The sequence below is a fragment of the Puma concolor genome, chromosome A3 (genome assembly GCF_028749965.1).
Source record: "Puma concolor isolate L17-30 chromosome A3, mPumCon1.1.hap2, whole genome shotgun sequence".
Classification (NCBI taxonomy): domain Eukaryota; kingdom Metazoa; phylum Chordata; class Mammalia; order Carnivora; family Felidae; genus Puma; species Puma concolor.
In genome coordinates this window covers 2,173,329-2,196,422 of record NC_141669.1, presented here as the reverse complement: position 1 = coordinate 2,196,422, position 23,094 = coordinate 2,173,329, and the positions used below count along the sequence as shown (strand labels likewise).

The 23,094-nt window shown below is 54.7% G+C and overlaps 1 protein-coding gene across 2 annotated transcripts in view; it reads left to right on the top strand.

Annotated features, from left to right (window-relative positions):
* Nucleotides 1-23,094, top strand: part of EIPR1 (EARP complex and GARP complex interacting protein 1) — a 122,210-nt gene that overhangs the window by 21,045 nt on the left and 78,071 nt on the right. For both annotated transcript variants that reach the window (XM_086699923.1, XM_086699922.1), the window contains one exon: nt 5,604-5,736. In XM_086699923.1, coding sequence (XP_086556049.1) covers nt 5,604-5,736 — 133 coding nt within the window. The remainder of the gene's footprint in view (nt 1-5,603; nt 5,737-23,094) is intronic.

The window sequence follows — 23,094 nt, the reverse complement described above, 5'->3', positions numbered from 1 at the left end:
CCTGTTGAGGACAGCGTGGCCGGGATCCGTCCCCGTGAGGCCGTGGCGTGAAGTCCCCCGTGGGCGGGCGAGCTGAGTCTTTTATCACGGTGGTTCAGCTCACCCCTGGGGAGGGCCGCGGCCAGGGGCAGGGAGACGTGCCCCGGGGAAGCCGTTGGATCTTCAACTTTCCCTAAGGGGAGCTTTCCATTTTCTAGTTCTGATTTTATCCATATTTTTAATTCTTCTTCTTCTTTTTTTTTTTTTTAATTTGTAAGAGTTTGTTTACCTTCAGTTCAATCAGAGAGGTGAAATGGAGAGACAGTGCCCTGGCTTGGAGTCACATGCTCAGACGGACGCCGTGATCTTCTAGGAAAGTGATGGAGGATTAGCATCATCTTTATGGGCTTTCTAATAAATTTTATAACTCTCATGCCTAACTTTTTGTAGAGAGTCATCTGTGCCCTTAGCCCTACTAGTAAATCCAACTTTAAAAAATTTAACAATGGTAATTCAAAATATATGAGTGTGATCTTCATTATTAGCCATTAAAACATTTTGAAAACTCATGAAGATTTTAAAGTAGCATTTTACTCCCCAGACAGCCACGTGTCTGCCTGACCTTCGTATCCAATTATTAATCGGTCTTTCTTTTGTGCTCCAATAATCTTTTGCACTCACTAATTATAGTGTTTTCTTCACCATAATTTTTCATAACTGGCCCGTAACGGCATATGTCTATTCGACAGAATGTTTCTTTCTAAGTCCAGTAGTGTAAGCTGGCTAGCGGGTGGTGCCCTGAGAATAAACCGTTTAAGGTATAGTCAGTCTCCTTCTCTGACGTCAGGGGCTCGTCCTTGCTCACCTGCTGCGATGCAGAGCCCTGGGGAGGGCGCGGCGCTCCAAGCACCCTGGATAGAATGGGGGTTCAGAGCCACAGTCTGGAATCCTGTTTCTAACTGGATGTGACACACTACTTCAAGACCTGGGCTTCTTCGCCTGTGGATGGTGGCTAATAATCACATACGGCTCTTTTAAGGATCCTGTAGAAAGAGCACAGTGCCGGGTGCATTGTACGTATTAGCCATTACTACTTTGTTTACGGGGGTGATGTCTCAAGTGTTCTTTCTGAACATACCCGGATTAAAACATTCCGTGAAGATGTATCCTTTGGGCCTGCCTGTGAACCCACTATAAATGAGGATACGTGGAAGGGTCTTAGGACCATCGAGCTTGAAGATGAAGGTTAAGGGCTGTAGTATTACGGCGTGTCAGATCGGGAGAGATGGGCTCGTGCCTCCTCCCTGCTGTGTCCGTGTGCCCGGAAGTGCAGAAAGGAGCCTGGAGCCAACTTTGCTCAAGCGTTGGAGCCCGTGGACAGCATGTGCCTCGTGTCCGCACCGGGAGAAAAGAGCATTCCGGAGAGCTGTCGGGAGGGAAGACCCTTCCCCAGATGAGAAGGACCTGTAGCAGCGGGTGAGGTGGCCTGGGCAGGAGAGCCGGGCGGCCACAAGTGCTGGGCAGAAGGGGAGAAGGCCAGCACACGGGGCGCCGGGAGCCGGCGTGGGGCGGATGCGTGGGCTTTCTTGGCGGGGGAGGGGTCAGCTGAGCCAGCAAACGGGAATTCTGAAGCCAGAGCTCTGGTGGTGTCACTGCAAGGGGCTCCTGGCGCTTTAGTGCACGGCAGAGGGATTGATTGCAGAACAGGAAATAGTGCAGGTGCATGCTTTCATTCATGTTTCAGTGTTAATGGAGAAAAAAATTCCCGTTCACCCTAACAACACAAAAATTATTCCTGATTTTGTATATTGCATTTTAGTCTGTGTTCACATGTGACTTTTATATAATTGCATGCCATTTTCTCTTCTGCTTGTAACATTTAATGCTTTCATAACATTTTTGGTATTTATAATTGCTCTTTATCATGACTAAAAAAAATTTTTTTTAAATGTTTATTTTTGAGAGAGAGAGACAGAACTTGAGGTGGGGGGGGGGCCAGAGAGAGAGGGAGACACAGAATCCGAAGCAGGCTCCAGGCTCTGAGCTGTGAGCACCGAGCCCAGTGCAGGGCTCGAACTCATGAGCTGTGAGATCATGACCGGAGCCGAAGTCGGACGCTCAACGGACTGGGCCCCCCAGGCACCCCATTTATCATCTTAAAGCTACACGATGCTCCATAATTTTTGTTGTTCATTTATGCTTTGAGATAGAGTTCAAGAAATCAAATTATTTCAATTTCAACATTTGTATAGTTCCTATTAACATTTTGTAATACATCTTTTGAAAGAATTCTTCAGATGTACGACATGTATTGATTTTCCCACAGCCTTGCTGGTATGGGTCGTCACCACTCAGTTGGCATCACGGAATTCTTACTTCAAAATTTTTAAGTCATCAGATACAGGGGCGACTGGGTGGCTCAGTCAGTTAAGCACTCGACTTCAGCTGAGGTCATGATCTATGAGTTTGTGAGTTCGAGCCCCGAGTCGGGCTCCGTGCTTACAGTTCAGAGCCTGGAGCCTGCCTTGGATTCTGTGTCTCCCTCCCTCTCTCTCTGCCCCTCCCCCACTGGAGCTTTCTCTCCCTCAAACCAATACATAAACTTGAAAAAAGTAAGTCATTGGATATACTAATGAACTTTTCTCCCTTTAGAATTTTGTGCCTCTACTCACTTTAGAGGACTCGTCTGTAAGGTGTAGCCTTACAGCCGGATGCCTCTTGCCACTCGGGCACACCCCCACCCCCACCCCGTACCCACGGGACCGCCACCGCCATCTTCTCCAGTGCCCACAGCCCGTTTTGTGAATATGCCACCACTTCCGTGCCCCCTTCCGGGCACGGACATCTGGGCTGTGTCCCGTTGTTGGCTCTCATGAGTGAGGCTGCGGTGGGCACTCTGGTGTGTGTCTTTTGTCTGGGTGTCTGTGGGGCGCAGACCGAGCCGTAGGCTACTGGGTCGTAGGCCACATATGTGTTCAACTTTACTAAGTGCTGCCCAAGATTTTTCTCAGTAATGACTTAATTATTTAATAAGTATCAATAGCTTTTTAAATGTGTAACATATCCACGGAGGGAGAAGATGTTTATAGGTAAAATTCCCTCACATGTGGAAAGGAGAAAGTACAATAAACCTTCGCTTTAAAATTTTTTTTTTTCAACGTTTATTTATTTTTGGGACAGAGAGAGACAGAGAATGAACGGGGGAGGGGCAGAGAGAGAGGGAGACACAGAATCGGAAACAGGCTCCAGACTCTGAGCCATCAGCCCAGAGCCCGACGTGGGGCTCGAACTCACGGACCACGAGATCGTGACCTGGCTGAAGTCGGACGCTTAACCGACTGTGCCACCCAGGCGCCCCTAAACCTTCGCTTTTAAAAAAAAGTGGCACATTGGGGCGCCCGGGTGGCTCAGTCAGTTAAGTGTCTGACTTTGGTTCAGGTCCTGATCTCGCGGTTTGTGGATTCGAGCCCCGCATTCGACTCTGTGCTGACGGCTGGGAGCCTGGAGCCTGCTTCAGACTCTGTGTCTCCCTCTCTCTCTGCCCCTCCCCTGCTTATGCTCTGTCTGTCTCCCTCTCTTTCAAAAATAGACATTAAAAAAAAAAAATTTTTTTTTTTAATTTTTTTTCAACGTTTTTATTTATTTTTGGGACAGAGAGAGACAGAGCATGAACAGGGGAGGGGCAGAGAGAGAGGGAGACACAGAATCGGAAACAGGCTCCAGGCTCCGAGCCATCAGCCCAGAGCCTGATGCGTGGCTCGAACTCATGGACCGCAAGATTGTGACCTGGCTGAAGTCGGACGCTTAACCGACTGCGCCACCCAGGCGCCCCTGAAAAAAAAAATTTTTTTTAAAAAGTGACACATCATAGTGGCCCCACATCTAACACACATATAATCTGTAAATTTTGAGCCCACCATGAAAACTGCACTGTGCTGAGTGCAAGAGAAACTTACTGAAAGTAGTTTTAAACATAAAAAAAAGCAGGACTGATTTTTTTTTTTTTTAATTTTTTTTTTCAACGTTTATTTATTTTTGGGACAGAGAGAGACAGAGCATGAATGGGGGAGGGGCAGAGAGAGAGGGAGACACAGAATCGGAAACAGGCTCCAGGCTCTGAGCCATCAGCCCAGAGCCCGACACGGGGCTCGAACTCACGGACCGCGAGATCGTGACCTGGCTGAAGTCGGACGCCCAACCGACTGCGCCACCCAGGCGCCCCGCAGGACTGATTTTTAAGCTCTTCCCCCAGAAGAGGGGGGCAGGTCGAGCAGGCACTGGCTTCACTGTGCCAGGTTGGGCATGGCTTTGGTTTCCCACGATCCTCTGTCCTCTGTGTGCATGTGAGAAACTGAGGCATGGTGTCCCACTGGCTTGTGGTGTCGGTGGTGGGATTTGAATTCTGAGTCCGGAGCTGTCCCTCAGGGCGACTGGAAGCCACGACGGACAGAGCGAGGCTCTCTGGAACAAGGACAGTGTGGAGGCTTTTGGATGTCATGGAAACATTTCTTAAAATAGCGTTGTTTGTTCTGATTGCAAAGTAACACATATTAATCACACACAAAAGAAGTTAAACACACAAACAAACCCCAGCGAAGGACAGGAACACCTGCCATTATCCCCCACCCAGGGGAAGCTGCTCACCTCCTGGTTCTTTGCTGGTTTGGGCGTGCTTGCTCTTTAAACGAAAGCTGCACGTAGCATGCACACAGTTCTTGGTTCGTTCTTTCCCCTTAACTGTATGTTACGGACCCTTTTCCGTGGCACTAAATAGTCCTTTGTAGCGTGCTGAATGGCTCCACGGTATTACGTTAACAGTCAGATACTACAATTTATGTGAACAATTCCCTTTCGCCAGACATCAGGTGACTTACAATTTTTCATCGTGATGATGCCACAGTGAGTGCGCCTGGACGCAAATCTTCATGAACACCCAGGAATATCTTCTTCATGTAAATTTATTTTTCAAACAAATGTTTTATTTTTCTCATTGACATGGGTACTGATAAAAGTGTGAACGTGAAAATCCTTTTATTCCTCTAAAATTTATCCAGAAAAGCACGGAGGTAGCGGATTTAACTTTTCGTGGCTAAAATGTAATACTCTCGTGTATATATCGTGTGATTGTTACAGCTGTTGGACTCCTTTGTGGGACGTGTAAGGTGTGCGAACGTGTCACGCCATCTCGCCCCTCCCCCCCCCCCCGTGGCTGCCCCCTCGGGTGTGGGCATCTCAGCTCTGCCCAGGCAGTGGCTCCCTGAGTTCCGTCCCCTCCACTAAGCCGCATGCAGGGTTCGAGGCTCATTGGCGGAACCTCTGACAGCTCTGGGCCTGATGCTGGCCAACTGAGCCACTTGGGGACAGAGCTTTAGGTGTCTTGTGTCTTTAGGACTGGAAATGATGGGGCAGTGTTACGTAGCTTGCAATCTTAAAGATCCTCTGCAGGCGTTTCAGACTTGTCTTTCGAGCAAGCACAGTCAGGTGGACTCCCAGAAGTGTGTGCTCCCAGTGTGGTAAGAACAGCAGTGAATTGCAGGGGTAAAGCTGCATTTGATTAGTTGGGATTGCTGTGTTCAGTTAAGGGACAGGGGAGGTGCTGATGTGCTCCTTTATTGTACTTGCAGATCCACATCATCGATTTTGATGACGAAAATAACATTATCAATAAGAATGTCCTCCTCCATCAAGTGGGTGAGATCTGGCACATTAGTGCCAGTCCTGCGGACAAAGGTGTGCTGGCCACCTGCTACAATAAACGTGAGTATTCTCAGGTAGCTCCACGCATCCACGAGCTGGGCCTCACGTCGCTTGGGGATCAGTGCACGGTTTACAAGATGTGATGATCGGTCAGGGTGCTGCGCTCACAGAGAAGTTGTGTTTCTGCAGGTGGATGCTTGTTGCGGTTAATAGGACCCAGAATCCCGGCTCGTCCCGGCACTGTGACCCCTCGGGGCTGGGCAGGGACGTGCGGGGGGTCCTCGAGGGGCAGAGGTTGGTGTGCTCCTAAGTTAGTTAACTGTGCTGCTCACAAAGGGCAGCCGGTTTGTGCCTCGTTGCCCGCATGCGACGCCCGTTAAAGGGTGAGGAGAGGGCAGGACGTCGTCTTCAGTGACGCCTTCCCCACGCACAGCACACACGCGTGTTGGGTGTCCGTGCTTCTCGACCAGCTTCTGCCCGGTCTGCTGTTTGCCGCTCCCGTCTCTGGGACCTTCGACGTCTGTGTCCATCCAGACGTCTGTGACGCCCAGCCGGCCACGCGTCGTCTCCATTGTCCGTTCTGTCACTGTCAGTAAGTGGTGTTCAGATTCCGGCTTTGGGGAAGAAGCTCACGTTCCGTGTTTCTCCATAAGCCAGAATAAAGGGTGCTCCATGCTGTGTATGTTCTAGACCGCTTCCCTCGCTCACGCAGTGTGCTGGGTACTTGTGAGCGCCCCACGGTCTCGTGCCCCACACTCTGTCTCCTTCTTCCTTCCTTCCCCAGCCGCGGATGTTAGTGTGTGGGGCTGACTTCTTCCGTCACCAGCCAGGCTCCCGGGACACCCCGCTTCCAGAAACCTCTGCTTAGATTGTCTGTTCCCACGGGTTCTCCGTAGGGGTCTTTCTGTGTGACTTCACTTGCACCTGTGTTTAACACTTCTTTTCTTCGCGGTAAAAAAGTTGCTTTCTGAAAGGTCTTTTCCCCCTGAGCCTCTTGCGTTCTTTATCTCTTACTCTTAGCTTGGACTTGCCTCATTCCGCCGAGAGCAGCCGCTCAGAGCCCACTCCGACCTTGCCTCCTCCCCCGTCCTCAGTGTTGGGCTGGGGCCCCCTTCTTGTTCCCGTATCTCAGGCCAAAGTCATCGTGTCAGCTGGCTGTCACAGCCGGAGTCCTCCCGGAGCGCATTTGGGATGTACTTACGTCCACGCCCCCACGCCCCAGCGCACTTGGTGTTCACGGTCAGAGTGCGTTCCCTGTGACGGCCCGGTGCTGTTCCATGTAAGGCCCGCTGTCCCTGCACATGGCTGCAGGTCCGTTGTCCCCTTGCCACCCGGTAGTGTGCCTCTGCCTCCACCCGCCCTTACGGAGCCCCCTGCCTTGGTTGGAGATTGCTAGAAGTTTCTGCGAGTGAAAACAGAGGTGGTCCTCTTCAAGAAAAGCGACCTTCAACCCAACTTTCAAAAGGGGACCAGTTCCCCTTCTGATTAACTTAAGCTCAGCTGACCTTGATTTTACCTCCCGAGCCCTGTTGCCCCTGCCGTCAGACGCAGCAGTGTCGCGGGAGTGCTGTCCTGGCACCTGCACCTTCCGCTGTCCCTTCAAAGCAGGGCGTTGATCTTGCCTGCGCTCGTGGGCAGCCGGCTGCAAAAACGTGTCCCACTGTGGTGGCTGTCACGCGCCCCTGGCGTATGTGAGCAGTGCCTGCCGCCCCAGGGGCCACGACCCTCTCCTGGGCAGAGCACGGTTGTCACCTCAGACCCTCGGCCACGACGGCCCCTGCCCGGGGCACGGGCACCAGTGCAGGGTCAGTTCTGGGCGTGCGTGTGGCTTCTGGGTGTAATCTGCTGTCAGGTCAGCGCCTGAGCCATGTTCCCCTCCATCTGTGGCCCGTGGAGCTGTGACGTCATCTGCCCGTCACAGGGCGCTGGGACAGGTGTGGGGTAACAGCTGTTGACGTTTTGTCCACACGGGAGGGTGGGGGCTCAAAGCAGCCGCTGGCCACCACTGTTCCTAAAGGCAGACGCCACTGGAGGGTCCGGGGTGGGTTCGGCCCGGCGCCCCGTCCGTCTCTGCCCTGCAGGCTCTTGGGCCTGCGCCCCGGCTGTCCTCGCGGCTTGGTGGAGCCGCCGGCACGTGGGCCGGGGACCAGCGCCAGCCCATCCCTGCGTCTGGTGCAAGCTGGCAGGTGAGCTGGGTTATGCAGGCTGTCAGACCCAGCCGTGTGCACAGGCCGCCCTGAGACAGTCCCTTCTCTGCCAGGGACCTGCAGGGGTGGCAGGAGCCCGCACCCTGTCCTTGCGCCCTCCAGCCTCCTGAACGGACCCCTCCTGTCCCCGTGCTCTGGCCTGTTGTCCTCTGGACGTGGCGAGCGTGGGGCGGCCCACCCGGGCCCTTTGCCGCGCTTTCCTGACGGCGAGACTCGTGAGGTTAGCCACCGCTCCTCCTGGAGGGGTCGAGTGCTCACGGCCACCGATCTGGCTTCCTTTGTGCTACTGTGGCCGCCCTCCCTCGGTTCCTTCTCTCCCCTTCCAGAGTCGGCAGCAAGACACAGGCCGGGCTGCCGTGCGCTCCCGGGGCTCCGGCACGCACAGCCCGCCATGCCGCTTCCGTGTCTGCTGCGGCGGCACTGGGTTTCTGCTGCCTCGTGACGAGGCCCCTCCGTCCTCTTTCCAGAACGTTCCCCGTCTGGGCCTCCGCTGGCAGCGTCTCGTGTGTGCCTGTGTCCTCTAGCAGGCTGTGCAGGGCAGTCTGTCCTCCTCCCCAGGATTCTGGCAGCCTGCACTTACGTCCCCGGGCCCCTGTGGTTTTGTGCGCTGCACAGGAAGGTGCCACGGACACGGCATGTCGTCCCCTGCACCGTCCCCATGGTCGCGAGGCGGCTCGGCCGCGCTGGTTCTCTGTCGGGGCCTCAGGCCTGCGCCCCGGGTGTCGGGTCCACTTCCTGGCAGAACTGGGCCCCAGGTCCCGGGTGTAGACGGGAGCTGGCCGTCAGCCGGGCTGTGGGCAGCTGTCGGGTTAAGCCCCAGGTTGGTGGTGGCCTCGCCCCGGCTGTCTGCGGGCGGGGGCGGGGCGCTTTGCGGTCGGGGCCTCGGGAAGCCCGGCCTGCTCTGCCGCGGCTCCATGCTGGCGGCCAGCCCTTCTGTGCCGTGCTTGCCTCATCCGGCAGCCTCTCTGGGAAGAAAGACCCGTTTCTCGTGGCGTTCGTGGCGCAGTCCTGGGAGCTCAGCTCTCTCCTGCCACAGGCAGGTCTCCGAGGTTTCGGTCCTGCGGGGCACGCTCATTGCCATCGAGAAATGCCGCCAACGCTCTCCGGCTCTCGCTCCCCTCCACCCCGCGCGGCCCCAGCCCCTCGAGCTCCGAAGCCCTTCGTGGCTCCCACCTGATCCGCACCGCTGGTCCGCGCACGTCCCGCTCCTGGCATGAGGCCCAGACGGCTCCCGTCAGATGCCTCCGGAACAGCTCAGTCAGGGTGTATGCTCGCCCTGCGGGCTTCGTGCCCGGCGCAGGCTGCAGAGCGAGTGCGCGTGTGCGTGCTTGCACGTGGACACGCGTGGGCCGGGCTCTGCTCTGAGCTCCCCACCGGTCGTGGGGCTTCCGCACCGCAGCGCGTCACGCGTGGCTCTGGCCCAGGGTGACCCAGACTTGGGTTAAAGGCTGCAACCACACTGTGCCCTTTGACCCCCAGCGATGCTGGTCTCGTATCGTGCTGCCCCCCCCTTAGCGTCTGGGCTGGTCGGGGGCTCTGTGCAGGTGTCACCACGTGTCCCGGTCGTGGTCATCTTCTGGCTCGTGGGTGTCAACACCGCAGAGACCCACCTGCCCTTCGCTGCCCCTCACGCGCATGTCCGTGCCCTGCTTGGTTCCTCTTTCTGTTCCCGTCGGTCTCCGCAACATTCCGGGCAGCGGGAGCATCTTTCAATCGAGAGACCGCGGGCCTCCGAGCCATGTCCCCAGGCCCTGAGTCTTCCCGCCAGTGGAGGGGCCGCTGAGGGCAGAGAGCGGGAGGGAGGGCCGACGGGCAGAGGTGGCGCGGGTCCCAGGGCTGGGGGGACCTGTTTCTAGCAGAGAATTGTCCCGGTTTAAGGCTGTTGTCTGCGTCCCCTTCACTCGTGTCCTGAAACTCTTCCCTGTGGATCTTACTGGGTGGAGGAGGAACGGACCAGGCAAAAGTGGGCTTGTGTGCGGCATCAGGAAACGGAACCCACGTGGCACGGTGTCCTCTCCTGGAGCATCTGGGCATCGTGTTTGTCGTGAACAACTGTGTCTAAATTACATGCATGTGGTGCGGCGTGCGGACTGCCTCTCGAATTGGTGGAAGTCTGCACTGTGGTAGAACTCCTGTGTGTGTGCACACACACACACACTCACACACATTGGGACATCACAATGGCCTTGTCAGTGAAAGTGCGGAATTGGATTGACTCGCAGCTCATTTTAAAACATGCAGACGAGGACCTTCTCTGCTTACCTTGTCTCGTCCTTCCCAGGAGCGGTGCCAGACAGCAGCTCTGCTCGTACAGCCCGAGTAGCCACCACCTGCAGGCAGAAGCCTCTAGAGTTACATTCTCTTCGCGCTGTCCAAGCAAATGACCGTGGACTGGCTGTAGGCTAACGTGATGTAAATACTCCTGCTTCTCTGCTTCCGGACGCCACACCCGCCTGTGCTGGCTTCCGTCCGTGTCGTGTAGGAGCAAGCGAGGGGTGTGGACTGTCACAGACTGTCCCTAGGGATCTGTGGTTGCCGCCGACGTGATGGTGGCCCTCACCCGGGACAGTTAGGGAGCCGTGTCCTCGGAGTGTGGGTGGTGGGGGCAGACTTGCATGACAGTGAGCTCTTCTGGGTCTTTCTCTGTTTTTCTGGGAGCAAAACGCCAGCTTCCGTTGCTGATAGTTTCACACGGAGGATGTGTCAGCATGGGGGACAGCTTTCCACGTGTGCACAGCCAGGGCACGTGGGAGGAGGGAGGTTGTACTGCAGAGCCCGGACGGTAGGCGTGGGGCCCCCTCGGGGGACAGCGGGCCACACTGCAGACGAGGGCCGCCTTCAGTCCTCCCCCCGACGCTCACCCCGGAGGGGCGGTATTGCCGTGGCCTGGAGGCATCCTGGTCACACGGGGACAACGCTCGGGATGTATCTTCCTCATGGCGCTCTGCCTTTGGCGCTGTGGGTACTCCCTTGACCTCTTTCCCCTCCTGGCTGCACTGGACAGCATGCTTCCGTGAGAGCACGAGCCCCGTGCGCGTCCTGACTCCTGCCTCAGGGTCCCGCTCTCACCCACGTGCTCGAAGGTTCCTTGAGAAGGAGCGCCCGCGCTGCCTAGAAGCTGAGCACGCAGCTCGTTTAAGACACTGTGACTTCAGGGGCACCTGGGGGGCTCAGCCGGCTTCGGCTCAGGTCACGATCTCACGGTTCGTGGGTCCGAGCACTGAGCTGGGCTCTGTGCTGACAGCTCGGAGCCTGGAGCCTGCTTTGGATTCCTCTCTCCCTGATCCTCTGCCACTCAGGCTCTGTCTGTCTGTCTGTCTCTCTCTCTAAAATAAAGAAACACAAAGAACTAAAAAAAAAAAAAAAAAAAAGACACTGTGACTTTGCTGCATTCCTTTCCTTGTTTTCTCAGTGAGTGTGTGTACTTTTTGTGTGTCCCCTTACACTGGGGGGTGTGTGTGTTTGTGTGCGCGCGTGCGTGTGCGTGCGCCAGGGCCCCTCCTTGGGCAGCAGGGGGCACCAGCATCCTCCTGTCACTCTGGTTCTCCCCCCCCCCCCCCCCCCCGCCCCGGGTCCCGGTTGGCTGCGTCCTCAGCCGATTTACAAGCTTCCCTGCACTTTGCAGACGGTGTTCTAGATACCGTCACAGATACGAAGAAGACCTTGCTCGAAAAGCACGTGGCAGAATCGGGCTCCCTGCCAGCATCTCACTGAGGTGCCCCGGGTGGTCGGGTGTTCTTACCCGGGCCGGTACAGAGCTCAGTTCCCTGATCCCTGACCCCTGACCCCCGACCCCAGGCTCCCAGAGGGACTCTCTCAGCCCTCAAGGCCCCGGATGCAGCAGGGAGCAGGGCCAGACCCCAGGTGCTGGGGGACCTGTGTCAGTGGGCAGCGGGGACCCAGGTGCAAGTGCCCTTTAGAGGGGGCATCTCGGCATGTCCCCCCAAGTGTCCCCCCCGAGCCTCTGCCTTCCCATGCTTCACCTGCCTGTGCTCTCCCTCCCTCCCACACATCCTGAGCTCCCGCTTACCCTTGGAAACGCCCCCTCACGAAAGCTCCCTCCTCCCACCACCCCACCCTCCAGCCGGGCTCACGGCTCAGCGGGGCCAGCACGACAGGGTGCGGATGGCTGTGAGGCTGGAGCAGTCCGGCTGAGGACAGTGTCCTCTGGAAGAATCTCTGAAACCTCCTCGAAGAGTCAGTGTAAACCCTTGGAAATAGATGCTGTCTCCACTTTGGCTTGGCTGCACCTTCGGGAGGCGGAGAAGCTGGAAATGGTTCCAAGAGCAGTGACTCATGAGCTCACGTGCGTGTGGTCCCCCCGTCAGCACGTCAGCGGGGCTGTTTACGGTCTCTGAGCCTCTGTTTCCTCATCTGTAGAACGGGGAGAGTTGCTCCTTCCTCGACTCCACGGAGCTGTTGGCACTCACAGGATGTACCTGGACTGCCCTGGGAATTGCAGTGTCTGCGATGGTGTCATTATGGAACTCGTTAACGTTGTTCTGCCTTGCTCTGGCCCTGGTGCTGTTTGTCTAGTTTTCTTTCATGTTCAGTCCTTGACTCGGGATCTGGGGAGAGTGTGCAGACTGATCCCCGCTGTGTGCTAATGCCCGGCACGTTCTCTGTGCCGAGCACCACGCTGAGCTCTCTCCTGGATCGTTTCTAACCCCCCGCAAGACGAGAGGCGCCTTCTGTCCCTGTCCCCATGTCACAGATGAGAAAACAGACTTACAGAGGTCACCTGACCAACCCTGGTGGACCGGGGGTGGGCGCCGTGCCCCATGCCTGGGCCTTGCCCCTGCAGATCCCAGACCTTCCCGCCACACCTGTCCTGCCTCTGAGGGCGAATGTCAGTGCACTCTTCGCAGGGAGAAAAGTGTTTCTGGCAAAGGCCAGTCCCCTTCTATTTCGGGAAGCCTGAGCACGGGGAGACTTGGCTCAGTGTCAGGTTCAGAGGGCCAGTGTGCCGAGGCACGAAGACTTGAATTCGGCATGAGGACGGTGTTGGGCATGGCCCTTCAGGTGACACGGCCCAGGAAGAGCCCAGGCACCCCATGGGCGTTGGCTCTGCGATGGGCCTCCTGAGACGCAGGGGCTGCTGGGGTCCTTTCTCCCCCTTGAGGCTACATGCTTCCCGCATCACCGATGGTGGCACATCAGAGACTGCTCGGGGATCGGGCCCTGGGCCCCACTGACCCGGGGGGGGGCGTTTCTCCGGCCCCACAATTTCCATTCCAGGCTTCCCGGCATGCCCGTGTGGAATCCTTGCAGCGACGGGATGAGAGTGTATCATTCTGAGAGATTATCTGGGGTCTTCAGTGGCTAGGGAGTTTTAGTAGAAAGGAGCCATGGTGTGATTTAGCTTCTCTGTTAGTGTCTGAATTCCCAGAGTCAGAGGTTATGTAGGATTCATTGTTCCTGCATGTTGGTGACGTCTGCTACTTACAGACTGGGTATGGGGACTGTGAGCACCTGCGTTTAAACTAATGAAAATCATTGTAGCCACACTGTCCCTGCATTGTCAGCAGCCCCTACGGTAACAGGCTGTGGCACGGATCACTTCCTGGGTGTCACTTGTTTTGGGCCCTGGATTCTGGCTCCGGGTGGCACCTCCCACTGTTGCAGACAGCCTGTCTGTTAAGTTGGAGTTCGATGCACAGAAGGGCTTAGATGCTCCTAGTTTGTCCCGAGGTCACAAATCAATTTAGGAGGGGTTTCCAGTTGTGGACATGTGTTCTCACTCCAGATTTTAAAATTATCGTGAATGATTGATTGATTTTCCGTTGCGCTTGAGATGGAGCGCTGAAAGTTGAGGACGGAAAGACGAGAGTCCGGGTACCAGGCTCTAGAGCCGTGGCCCACGGGGCAGACGCGGAGGCAGTGCTGACGTGGCCTGTTCAGTTAGCGTGCTTCCGAAACCGAGTCAGGATCCTTTCCACGTGTGCACAGTCCGAGCTCTGTGCAGGCCCTGAGGCCGTGGCACCGCGGAGAGCAGGAGGGGAATGAGGAGTGGGCCGGGTCTCACCCTGATGTGGGCCACTCTGGGGTTGGGTGTTGGGACACCCCTCGCGGTTTGGGCACTCTGGATAATTGCCTGTGACGACACTTTGTTTTTAAGAGGAACCCGTGTCCTTTGGGCGCGGATGGGGACTCTACGAGACAGGGCCCATATGTCTGCGGGGCTTGGTTGAGATTTTCACCCCTGAGAAGTAAACAGACTGGCTTCTGTTCCTTCTGTTCCTCGCGGGGGAGCCTGGCGGGCGGTGTCCTTAGCCTGCCTGGTTCCAGGTGTGTCACATTCCCCGTTGTCTGGAACGAGGACGCTGCACTGGTCGATTCCTGGGGCACTCCTGAGCCTCCAGCCGAGGGCTTTCTGGAAGCCGTGGACCAGGATGCCATGGCTTCTGTTGAAAGCTGCCGTTTACCAGTTATCTTATCTCTGCGTCGAATTAGAAAATTGCATTTTTGAGTTTAAGTGGCTATTTTATGAAAATAAACTCAGGGAGGAAGTAGGTTTTCCTTGGAGAAGAATTCTTTTAAGGTCTCTCCGTGGGAGACCATAATTTTGAGATGACGGCTGAGACCCTGGAGGAGCGGGGCACACGAGAGGCCGGGGTGGAATCACCGAGATCGCCGTCAGTCGGTGCGCCAGCTGAGGAGAGGAGCCGGGGAGGCGCCCTGCACCCCAGATCCTGTCATTTCCGCGGCACACGGGCTGCACACGGGCTGTCGGTCTCCGGCGAGAGCTTACTCTGTCTTGTGCGCGGACGGGGTGGAGCGCTTCTTCCCAAGTGCGCGGTGAGGACAGGTGAGAGGTGTTCTCGTGGTCCCGGTGCGGAGAAGCAGAAAGGAAAGAAGTTGGGGATGGTCACAAGAGACCGCCCCTGGGGAGCCCCTCCAGGGAGCCCCTCGGGGCTGGGGACCGGCCGGCTTCCTCCCGCGGCGGGCTCGTTGAGAGCCCGCGTCCGCGCAGGTGTCATACGGACGAGCACCCGTCTTTCATCTTCACGCTGTACCAAGTAAAGCGTGTTTTGAAATGAAGACGTTCTGTGTTCCATTTTAGCACTTGAACATTCTGTGGGCTCCCGTTCTTCTGTGACTGACGAGAATAGAGTCGCTGGACCTCTCTTTGCTGGAATAGCTGTGCGCTAACCGAGGTGTCAGCTGCTGATTTCATGCTGGAGGCGGAAGCCCAGATGGGCTCGCAGTTGAGTGCATGCGCCGGGTGTGTGCGCGCGCGTGTGCGTTCCCTGTGCGCCGCGTGTACTGGGGGTATCGGCTGTGCGTGCTGTGCAGGTGGAGCGTGTGTGGTATGTGTGTGGTATGTGTGCTGCGAGCTGTGCGTGCCCGGTGTGTGTTGAGGGTATATGGTGTGCGTGTGCTGAATGTGTTGAGAGTATGTGGAGTGTGGGAAGAGTGTTCATGCTGTGTGCCTGGAGGGTGTGTGCTAACTGTGGGCAGTACGTGCTGTGCATGTAGCTTGTGGAGAGTGTGTGCTGTGAGCGCCGTGTGTGTGTGCAGAGTGTGCGGAGAGTGTGCTGTATGTGTGCAGAGTGTGTGTGTGCAGAGTGCTGTGTGTACAGAGCGCGGAGAGTGCGCGTGGAGGGCTTGGAGCATGGGCGGAGACGGACAGGGAGCGGGAGGCCCTGCCCAGAGACCTGCGTCAGGCCGGACCCCCCTTGCGGGTGGGGTACGTGGGCCGAGGGGTCATTACTTGGCTTTTACCCTCACCGTCCCCGTGTAAACATGTGGGCACAGGACGGTGAGGACGATGGTGATGAGGACGTTGACCATTTAGTGTTTAGGTACCAGGCCGGGGCTGAGTGCATTATGTAGATTATCTAGTTTTTAAGTTTACTTTAAAATGTTTTCCCGGCTTTTCTTTTTGGATATGATGGACGTGTAACGCTGTATTAAAGTGCGCTTGGGTGCATGTATTGTGCAGGGATCCCCACGGTCCCCACGGTAAGTCTGCTCGGCACCGTCACTAGGCGCAGTGACACACGCGCTTTGTTTTGTGTCTTGTGATGAGGTCGTCCAAGATCTACTCTCTTAGCAGCTGGGGAGTGCGCACTAGAGTGTCGTCAACTAGTCCCTCACTGTGCGCCCACCCCCGGGACTGACTTACTCATTACTGGAGTTGGTCCTTTTGACCGCTTTCACCGGACTCCACGCCCCACCCCTCCCTGCCTGCAGCAGCCAGTGTGTTCTCCGTACCCAAAGAAAGAGCTAGTTTCTTTATTTTTAAGATTCCACGATAAGTGAGATCGTACGGTGTTTGCTCTTCTCTGTCTGCCTCATTTCACTTGCTGTGTAATGCTCTCAGGGTCCATCCACGTTGTCACACATGGCGGAATCATATTTCCTTGTATGTGGTGTGTGTGTACATGTTCAGTGACACTTTGGATCGCGAGTAACTTGTTCTGTGAGCGTTCTGCAAGACAAGCAAACATTTCTAATACATTTTAACTCGATAAACGAAAGGTGTCTTGCAATACGAGTGGTACGTAACGTGGAATGTCACATGATCACAACTGAGCCAATGGTTCTCTCTCTCTCTCTCTCTCTCTCTCTCTCTTTCTCTCTCTCTCTCGTCTGTCTCTGTCTCTGTCTCCCTCTGCGGGATTGGGGGTGATCGTCAATGCAATGTCACTTTTCTGCAAAATCCTCAGAAGGAGACAAAGGCAAGTGTCATTGGATAGGTTCCTTGTTAAAGTTGCACAGAAAAAGATTCTATTGAACCAATAGAGAGCAGTGATTCTGTTAGTGATGGTGAAAGTCCTTCACAGTAACCCTCCCTTCTCTTGTCTCCCTCACACCAGCCACACAGGTTTTCCAGGTAAGTGCAGGTTGTTTTTCTTTGTATTTTGTATTATTTTGAGGAATCTTACGCTATTGTAATAATTTTTATATGAAAATTTTAGGGTTGTGGAACGAATCATCTGAGTTTCCACTATTTTTTATTGGGAAATTCACTTTGATATACAAGTGCTTTGGATTACAAACATGTTTCCAGAATGAATTAATGCTCGCAAACCAAGGCTTTAATATATGTGTATACACACACACACACACACACACACACACACGTAGATATACACATTGTGGTATACACACACATACGTAGATGTACATATACACATTGTGGTATACACACACATACATAGACATACGTATATACATTGTGGTATACACACATATGTAGATGTACATATACACATTGTGGTGTACGTACAAATATACATAGATGTGCATGTACACATTGGTATATGCACACATACATAGAGGTCTATATACATATTGTGTATACACACACGTATTTAGATACGTATATACATACACATATACATATGCGTATTGTATACATACATATATGTAGATGTACATACACATTGTATATACACATATATACATAGATGTACATATACACATTGTGGTGTACACACACACATATATAGATGTACGTATGCACATTGTGGTATACACACACATACGTAGATGTACATATGCACATTGTGGTATACACACACATATACCTAGATGTACATATTCACATTATGGCATATACACACATGTAGATATACGTATACATATTGTGGTATACACACATATGTAGATACACATATATACATTGTGGTACACATATACATAGATGTACGTATACATATTGTGGTATACACACATACATAGGTGTACATGTACACATTGTGGTATAAACACACGTATACGTAGATATACATAAACACATGTGGTACACACACATATACATAGATGTACATATACACATTGTGGTATACACACATACATGTAGATGTACGTATGCACATTGTGGTGTACACACACATACATAGATGTACATATACACATTGAAGTACACATATACATAGATGTACGTATACATATTGTGGTATACACACATACATAGGTGTACATGTACACATTGTGGTATAAACACACGTATACGTAGATATACATAAACACATGTGGTACACACACATATACATAGATGTACATATACACATTGTGGTATACACACATACATGTAGATGTACGTATGCACATTGTGGTGTACACACACATACATAGATGTACATATACACATTGAAGTACACACATACACACATATACGTAGATGTACATATTCACATTATGGCATATACACATATGTAGATATACATATACATATTGTGGTATACACACATATGTAGATACACATATACACATTGTGGTACACACATGTATACGTAGATGTACGTATACATATTGTGGTATACACACATATGTAGGTGTACATGTACACATTGTGGTATAAACACACATATACGTAGATATACATAAACCTATTGTGGTACACACACATATACATAAATGTACATATACACATTGTGGTATACACACACACACACACTCACGTCACAGTCTCTATTCGTTCATCCATCGTTCATCCTTCCGTGGACACAGATTGTTTCCACGTCTGGGCTGTTGGAAGTCAAGCTGCAGTGAACATGTGGACAGCAGAGTATCCAGTTTATTCTTCTGTTGTTGTTCGCATATTTCCAGTGAGGAATTTGTTAATGTGATTTGCCAGGCTAGCAGCACCTGTTAGTAGTGGAACCAGGATTTGGATCTGTGCAGCTTGGTTCCAGAGTACCTGCCTTATAGGTTATTAGGCTTTAAGGTTGTTGTTTCTGGGGGAAGAGTTGTGTAAACATGCCCTGTTATAAAAGTGTTTACTTCTTGGTTTTGTCATGAAGGATAGAGATATCGTGGTCACCACTTTTTTTTTTTTTCTAAATTTTTTTTTTTTCAACGTTTATTTATCTTTGGGACAGAGAGAGACAGAGCATGAACGGGGGAGGGGCAGAGAGAGAGGGAGACACAGAATCAGAAACAGGCTCCAGGCTCTGAGCCATCAGCCCAGAGCCCGACGCGGGGCTCGAACTCACGGACCGCGAGATCGTGACCTGGCTGAAGTCAGACGCTTAACCGACTGCGCCACCCAGGCACCCCTGGTCACCACTTTTGAGTGATGTTTGTAACGACGTACAAATATTAGAGCTTAGAGGCCAGTGAGATCAAAGATCTCAAGCACAGGTCCCTTTGTCTCTTCAGAAATATAGTTCTGTTTTATAGCCCCAGATATCTTGTAGCTAGGGTGGGTCCCAGCGTCCTCACTTCTTTGGCATTATCCCTGTCGGTACAGGGTCCCTGACTGTAAGCAGGACGTCCTGTCCTTCCAGATTGGGGCTGCCATGCACTCGGACAGGTTTATCGGTGCAGTCTGACTTTGGACGCACTCTTGGGGATTCAGGTGACTGACTCTGTTACCAGAATCTATTTTGGCTTATGAGTTTTGAACAGCAGGTCAGGACATTCGGACTGTCAGGGTCCTCTGAGCATGGTTGAGTCCCTTAGATGTCTGGTCCTGGACGGTGAGGGCTTGAATGCTGAGGGTCCGGACAGCACGGGATGCCTTCATTGTTCTCACGCAGTCATCTTCTAGAAATGAGGCAGGATTCCAGAATACAGGGCGTGTTTTAATTAGCTTCTTTTTTTTTTGAGATCCTGTGCTGAACTGTGTCTTACACTCCTGACTAACCTCTTTGGGTCCCATCTGCATCGTATCTCTGCCCTCATTGACTCTCTGTAGCACCTCCAAATTTAGCATCATCTGGAAATTTAATTAATGTGCTGTTTACTGCTCCTTCCAGATCGCTAATGAAGATGTTAAGTAAGACTCGATCCCCAGAGCAGCCCGCTGGACACCTCCTCGCAGCTTAATGCCCCGTCATTTATCAGCACGCTTCGTTTATGTCCTTCCTCCGGGTTCCAAACCGCGAGGGGGTGCTTAGACAAAGCTCAGTTTGAACTCATTTTTCCAGTAAGACTGTAAAAAATACTGTGCCACATTCCTGCCGCCACCCCAGATATGCGATCTGCTTTGTTCTTCCACAGGCTGGTGGTCTGCTCTCCGCCCTCCTTCTCACCTTCTCCCTGTGGCAGAGAGGGAGCGGTTAGCGGCCACGGGTGGCGAGGCCAGACCGACCTCTAGATCATTCCTGTCTGCAGGCGTCTGGCCGTATCTCAGTCTCCTTGGGTCACGGGGACAGACCGGCCTCCTGCTCCCTGTGTCCTCACGTGGTCGTCCCCTGTGTGTCTGTGTCTTTGTCTTCTCTCCCGCTGGATTAGAGCCCACCCAGATGACCTCACTTAACTTCAAGGCCGTGTCTCCAAATACATCACGTTCTCAGACACCGGGGTTAGGGCTGCACCATGTGAATTTTGCAGGACCCAACTCAGCCTGTAACAGCTGTGGATTATTTGATTGATCCATTTACTTACACAGGAGGTTTCGGGAGAGGGTTTCATCTGGATTCGGTTCTCAGACCCCATGTTGGGCAACCTGTCCGGCCCTTACTGCGTTCCTGTCATTTCACGACGCGGTTCCTTGAAAGGGGCACAAGCTTCGCTTTTGTGTGCTTGAGTAAAGGCCAGACCTTGGAGGCCCGCCGCCTGTTGGGCTGAGGCATTTCACTTGCTCACTACTGAGACTGGAGTGGGATTGGACAGGTGGGGTCAGGAGGGACCCGGCTGGGGATTCGGCCTGGGGACAGTTCGGTAGGAGGTGTGGCCATGGGTGTAGCACGCAGAGGCCTGGCTGAAATCTGCGCCCAGGAGGGTTAGCTCCTCTGTCCCATGCAGCCTGCTTTGTTGGAGGTCTCCGGGCAGGTGCCCGGGGCTCCGGGACAAAAACACGCTGCGCAGGCGCGAGGTGGCGGTGGGTGGCATGCAGCCAGGGCAGCCCAGGTGCAGGCACTGTGCCAGCAGCAGTTGGACAGCTGGGCCGGGGCGGTGACCACACCTGTGCTCTGTACCTGGAGAGAGCGGGACTTCCCAGGCCAAGGCTGGTGTCCTCTTCCCTCAGCCGGAGGGGGGCTGGGGTGGGGGGAGCAGCCACTCAAAGGGCAGGGTGGAGTGAGACGTGCAGGCCCCAGAGTCAGGGCGGGTCTCAGACCAGGCTGTGTTTTCAGAAGATGACCCTGGATCTGGAGGGGATGCCCGGGCCCGAGGGAGAGCCCTGCTGCTGTGCCTGTGCGTGTCGTTCTTGTCATTCTGTGGTCCTGTGACTCACCAGACATAAGATCACGCCAAGACAGTCTTACAAAAAGCTGCAAGTACTATGAAAGGAGAAAACCCTTCCCAGCAGCTTGTACCATTTCAGGGGAGATGGGCCAGAGGAGGGTCTTTAAAATAAAAAAAACCAGAAGCGTAAGCCCGAGATGGAGAATAAAGGGGAGAAGATGCGGCCTGGGGTTGGTAAATCATGATTCTTTACATCTTCCGTGTAGCTGGCGACTTGCTTGCCTTGGGACCCCGTGGCGGGCGGGTGAGTGGCAGCTGGTGTTACCGCAGCGGGAGTCAGTGTCGCACCCCGTGTTTGGGGCCGAGCATCTCACCAGGGCCGGGAGGCGGTTTTCTGCAGAGGAAGGTGGACTGTCAGGAAGACCGTCGATCACGGCAGCACGGGGTCCTCGGGAAATCAGAACAACGAGGAGCTGACAGCAGCGGGCTGGGTGATGCACAGCCGGCACGTTGGCCCTGCCCCTGCTCACAGGTGGCCCGGCTCTGCTCCGTGACCGGTGCAGCCCTCCTGGGCCCCAGCGGCTCAGTATGGGGATGGCTCGAGCCGTCGCTGGGACTCCATGGGCCTGGGAGTCGGGGGCGGCCGGGAGGCTCTGTGGCCCCTGCCGAGGGCGACCCCAGAGTCGGGGTGTGGGTCAGACGCACGTGCTGGCACAGCGTGTCCTAGCCTTGCCCCCTCCTCCACCCTCCCTGCTTCCCTCCTTTCCCTTCCCCTAGGCCTGGCTGGGCCTTCCTTTCTCATCCCAGCGCTTGTGATTCGAGTCCTAAACGCATCCCAAGCTGTGAGCTGTGTGACGAAGTCCAGTCTAGGCACCGGCTCTGGTCCTGGCCCTGGAGGTTATCAGCTCCGCGGCCTCGAGCACTGACGTCCTTCTGTACCTGTCAGGCTGGGACGACGAGGACGGGATCTCGTGACTCTCGTGACGAGCAGGCCCCCGTGTGTCGTGTCTTCTGCTAGCTTCCCCGGACGGCCTTTCTGTGCTGGGCTCCCCGTGTGTGGGCTCCCTGTCCTGGGGATCCCTCCACACCGGGTTCCGGCCCCCCAGCCCCCCGACTTCTATAGTCTCGGGCCGCTTTTCAGGCCGGCCTCTCCACCTTCAACCTCCCGAGTTCCTGCAAGGGTCCTCCTGTCACGGGGGTGTCCTCCTGCAGGGGGCCCACCTCGTCCTCGGTGCCCAGCCCCTCCCCGCACCTGCACGGCACTGCCCCTGTGGGTGGAGCCTCACCCAGCTCGGTCACTCGTGGCTCAGCCAACTCCTGGTCCTGCGTCCATGGGGCGGCGATCCGTGGTGAAGCTGAGAGGGGCGCGTACGGCACCAGGAGGGCCGACAGAAAACACGTGACACCCTGTTAAACTTGAATTCCAGACACGTAGGGGTGATTTTTAGTGTGATTATGTCCCGTGCAAACCGTTTCTGTACTTTTCAGTGTGGTAGCCCTGGTCGGAGGACACGCTCCGGACAGAAGCTCAGGCGCCGTGCGCCCGGGGGGTAGGCTGGTCAGGCAGTGGTCTGTGGCTGTCAGAGTGGCAGGTGGGCCGGCAGCTGTACCCTTCGAGGGCTTTCTTCAGCCCGGGCCACCAGAAAGAACTCCCGGGGCTCCCAGAGTGCAGGTGTTGGGTGTCCCCAGCCATCCCCCGTCTCCGCCGGTGGCGGCCCTGCTGGGGACCGCGTCTCCCGGCCGGGCTGGTGCTTCTCACAGCCGCACCATTTAATTTGCACCTCTTGCCACCTGTCCCTCGGACGTGGCCATGGCGGTCACGGTGCCTGTTTCCTGCTCTCCCGGGACAGCCCCGCCGGTGCTCAGGTCTGCGCGCCTGACTCCGGACGCCGTGGGTGGCACGCGCGGGCCTGTGGAGCTGCAGCCGGTGTGTGGGCTCGGCGCCCGCCGTGGGGGGCTGCCCTGCTCCCACCCGGAGGGGCTCTGCAGAGGCCTGATGTCTAGATTTTGGTTCAGTTTTGCTTTGCATGGAAACGGTTTTGTGAAGGTGGTCACGTGCCTGCTTAACGATTCTGACTGCAGAGAAGGCTGTGCAGCAAAACGTCAATCTCCCCTCCACCCCTAACCA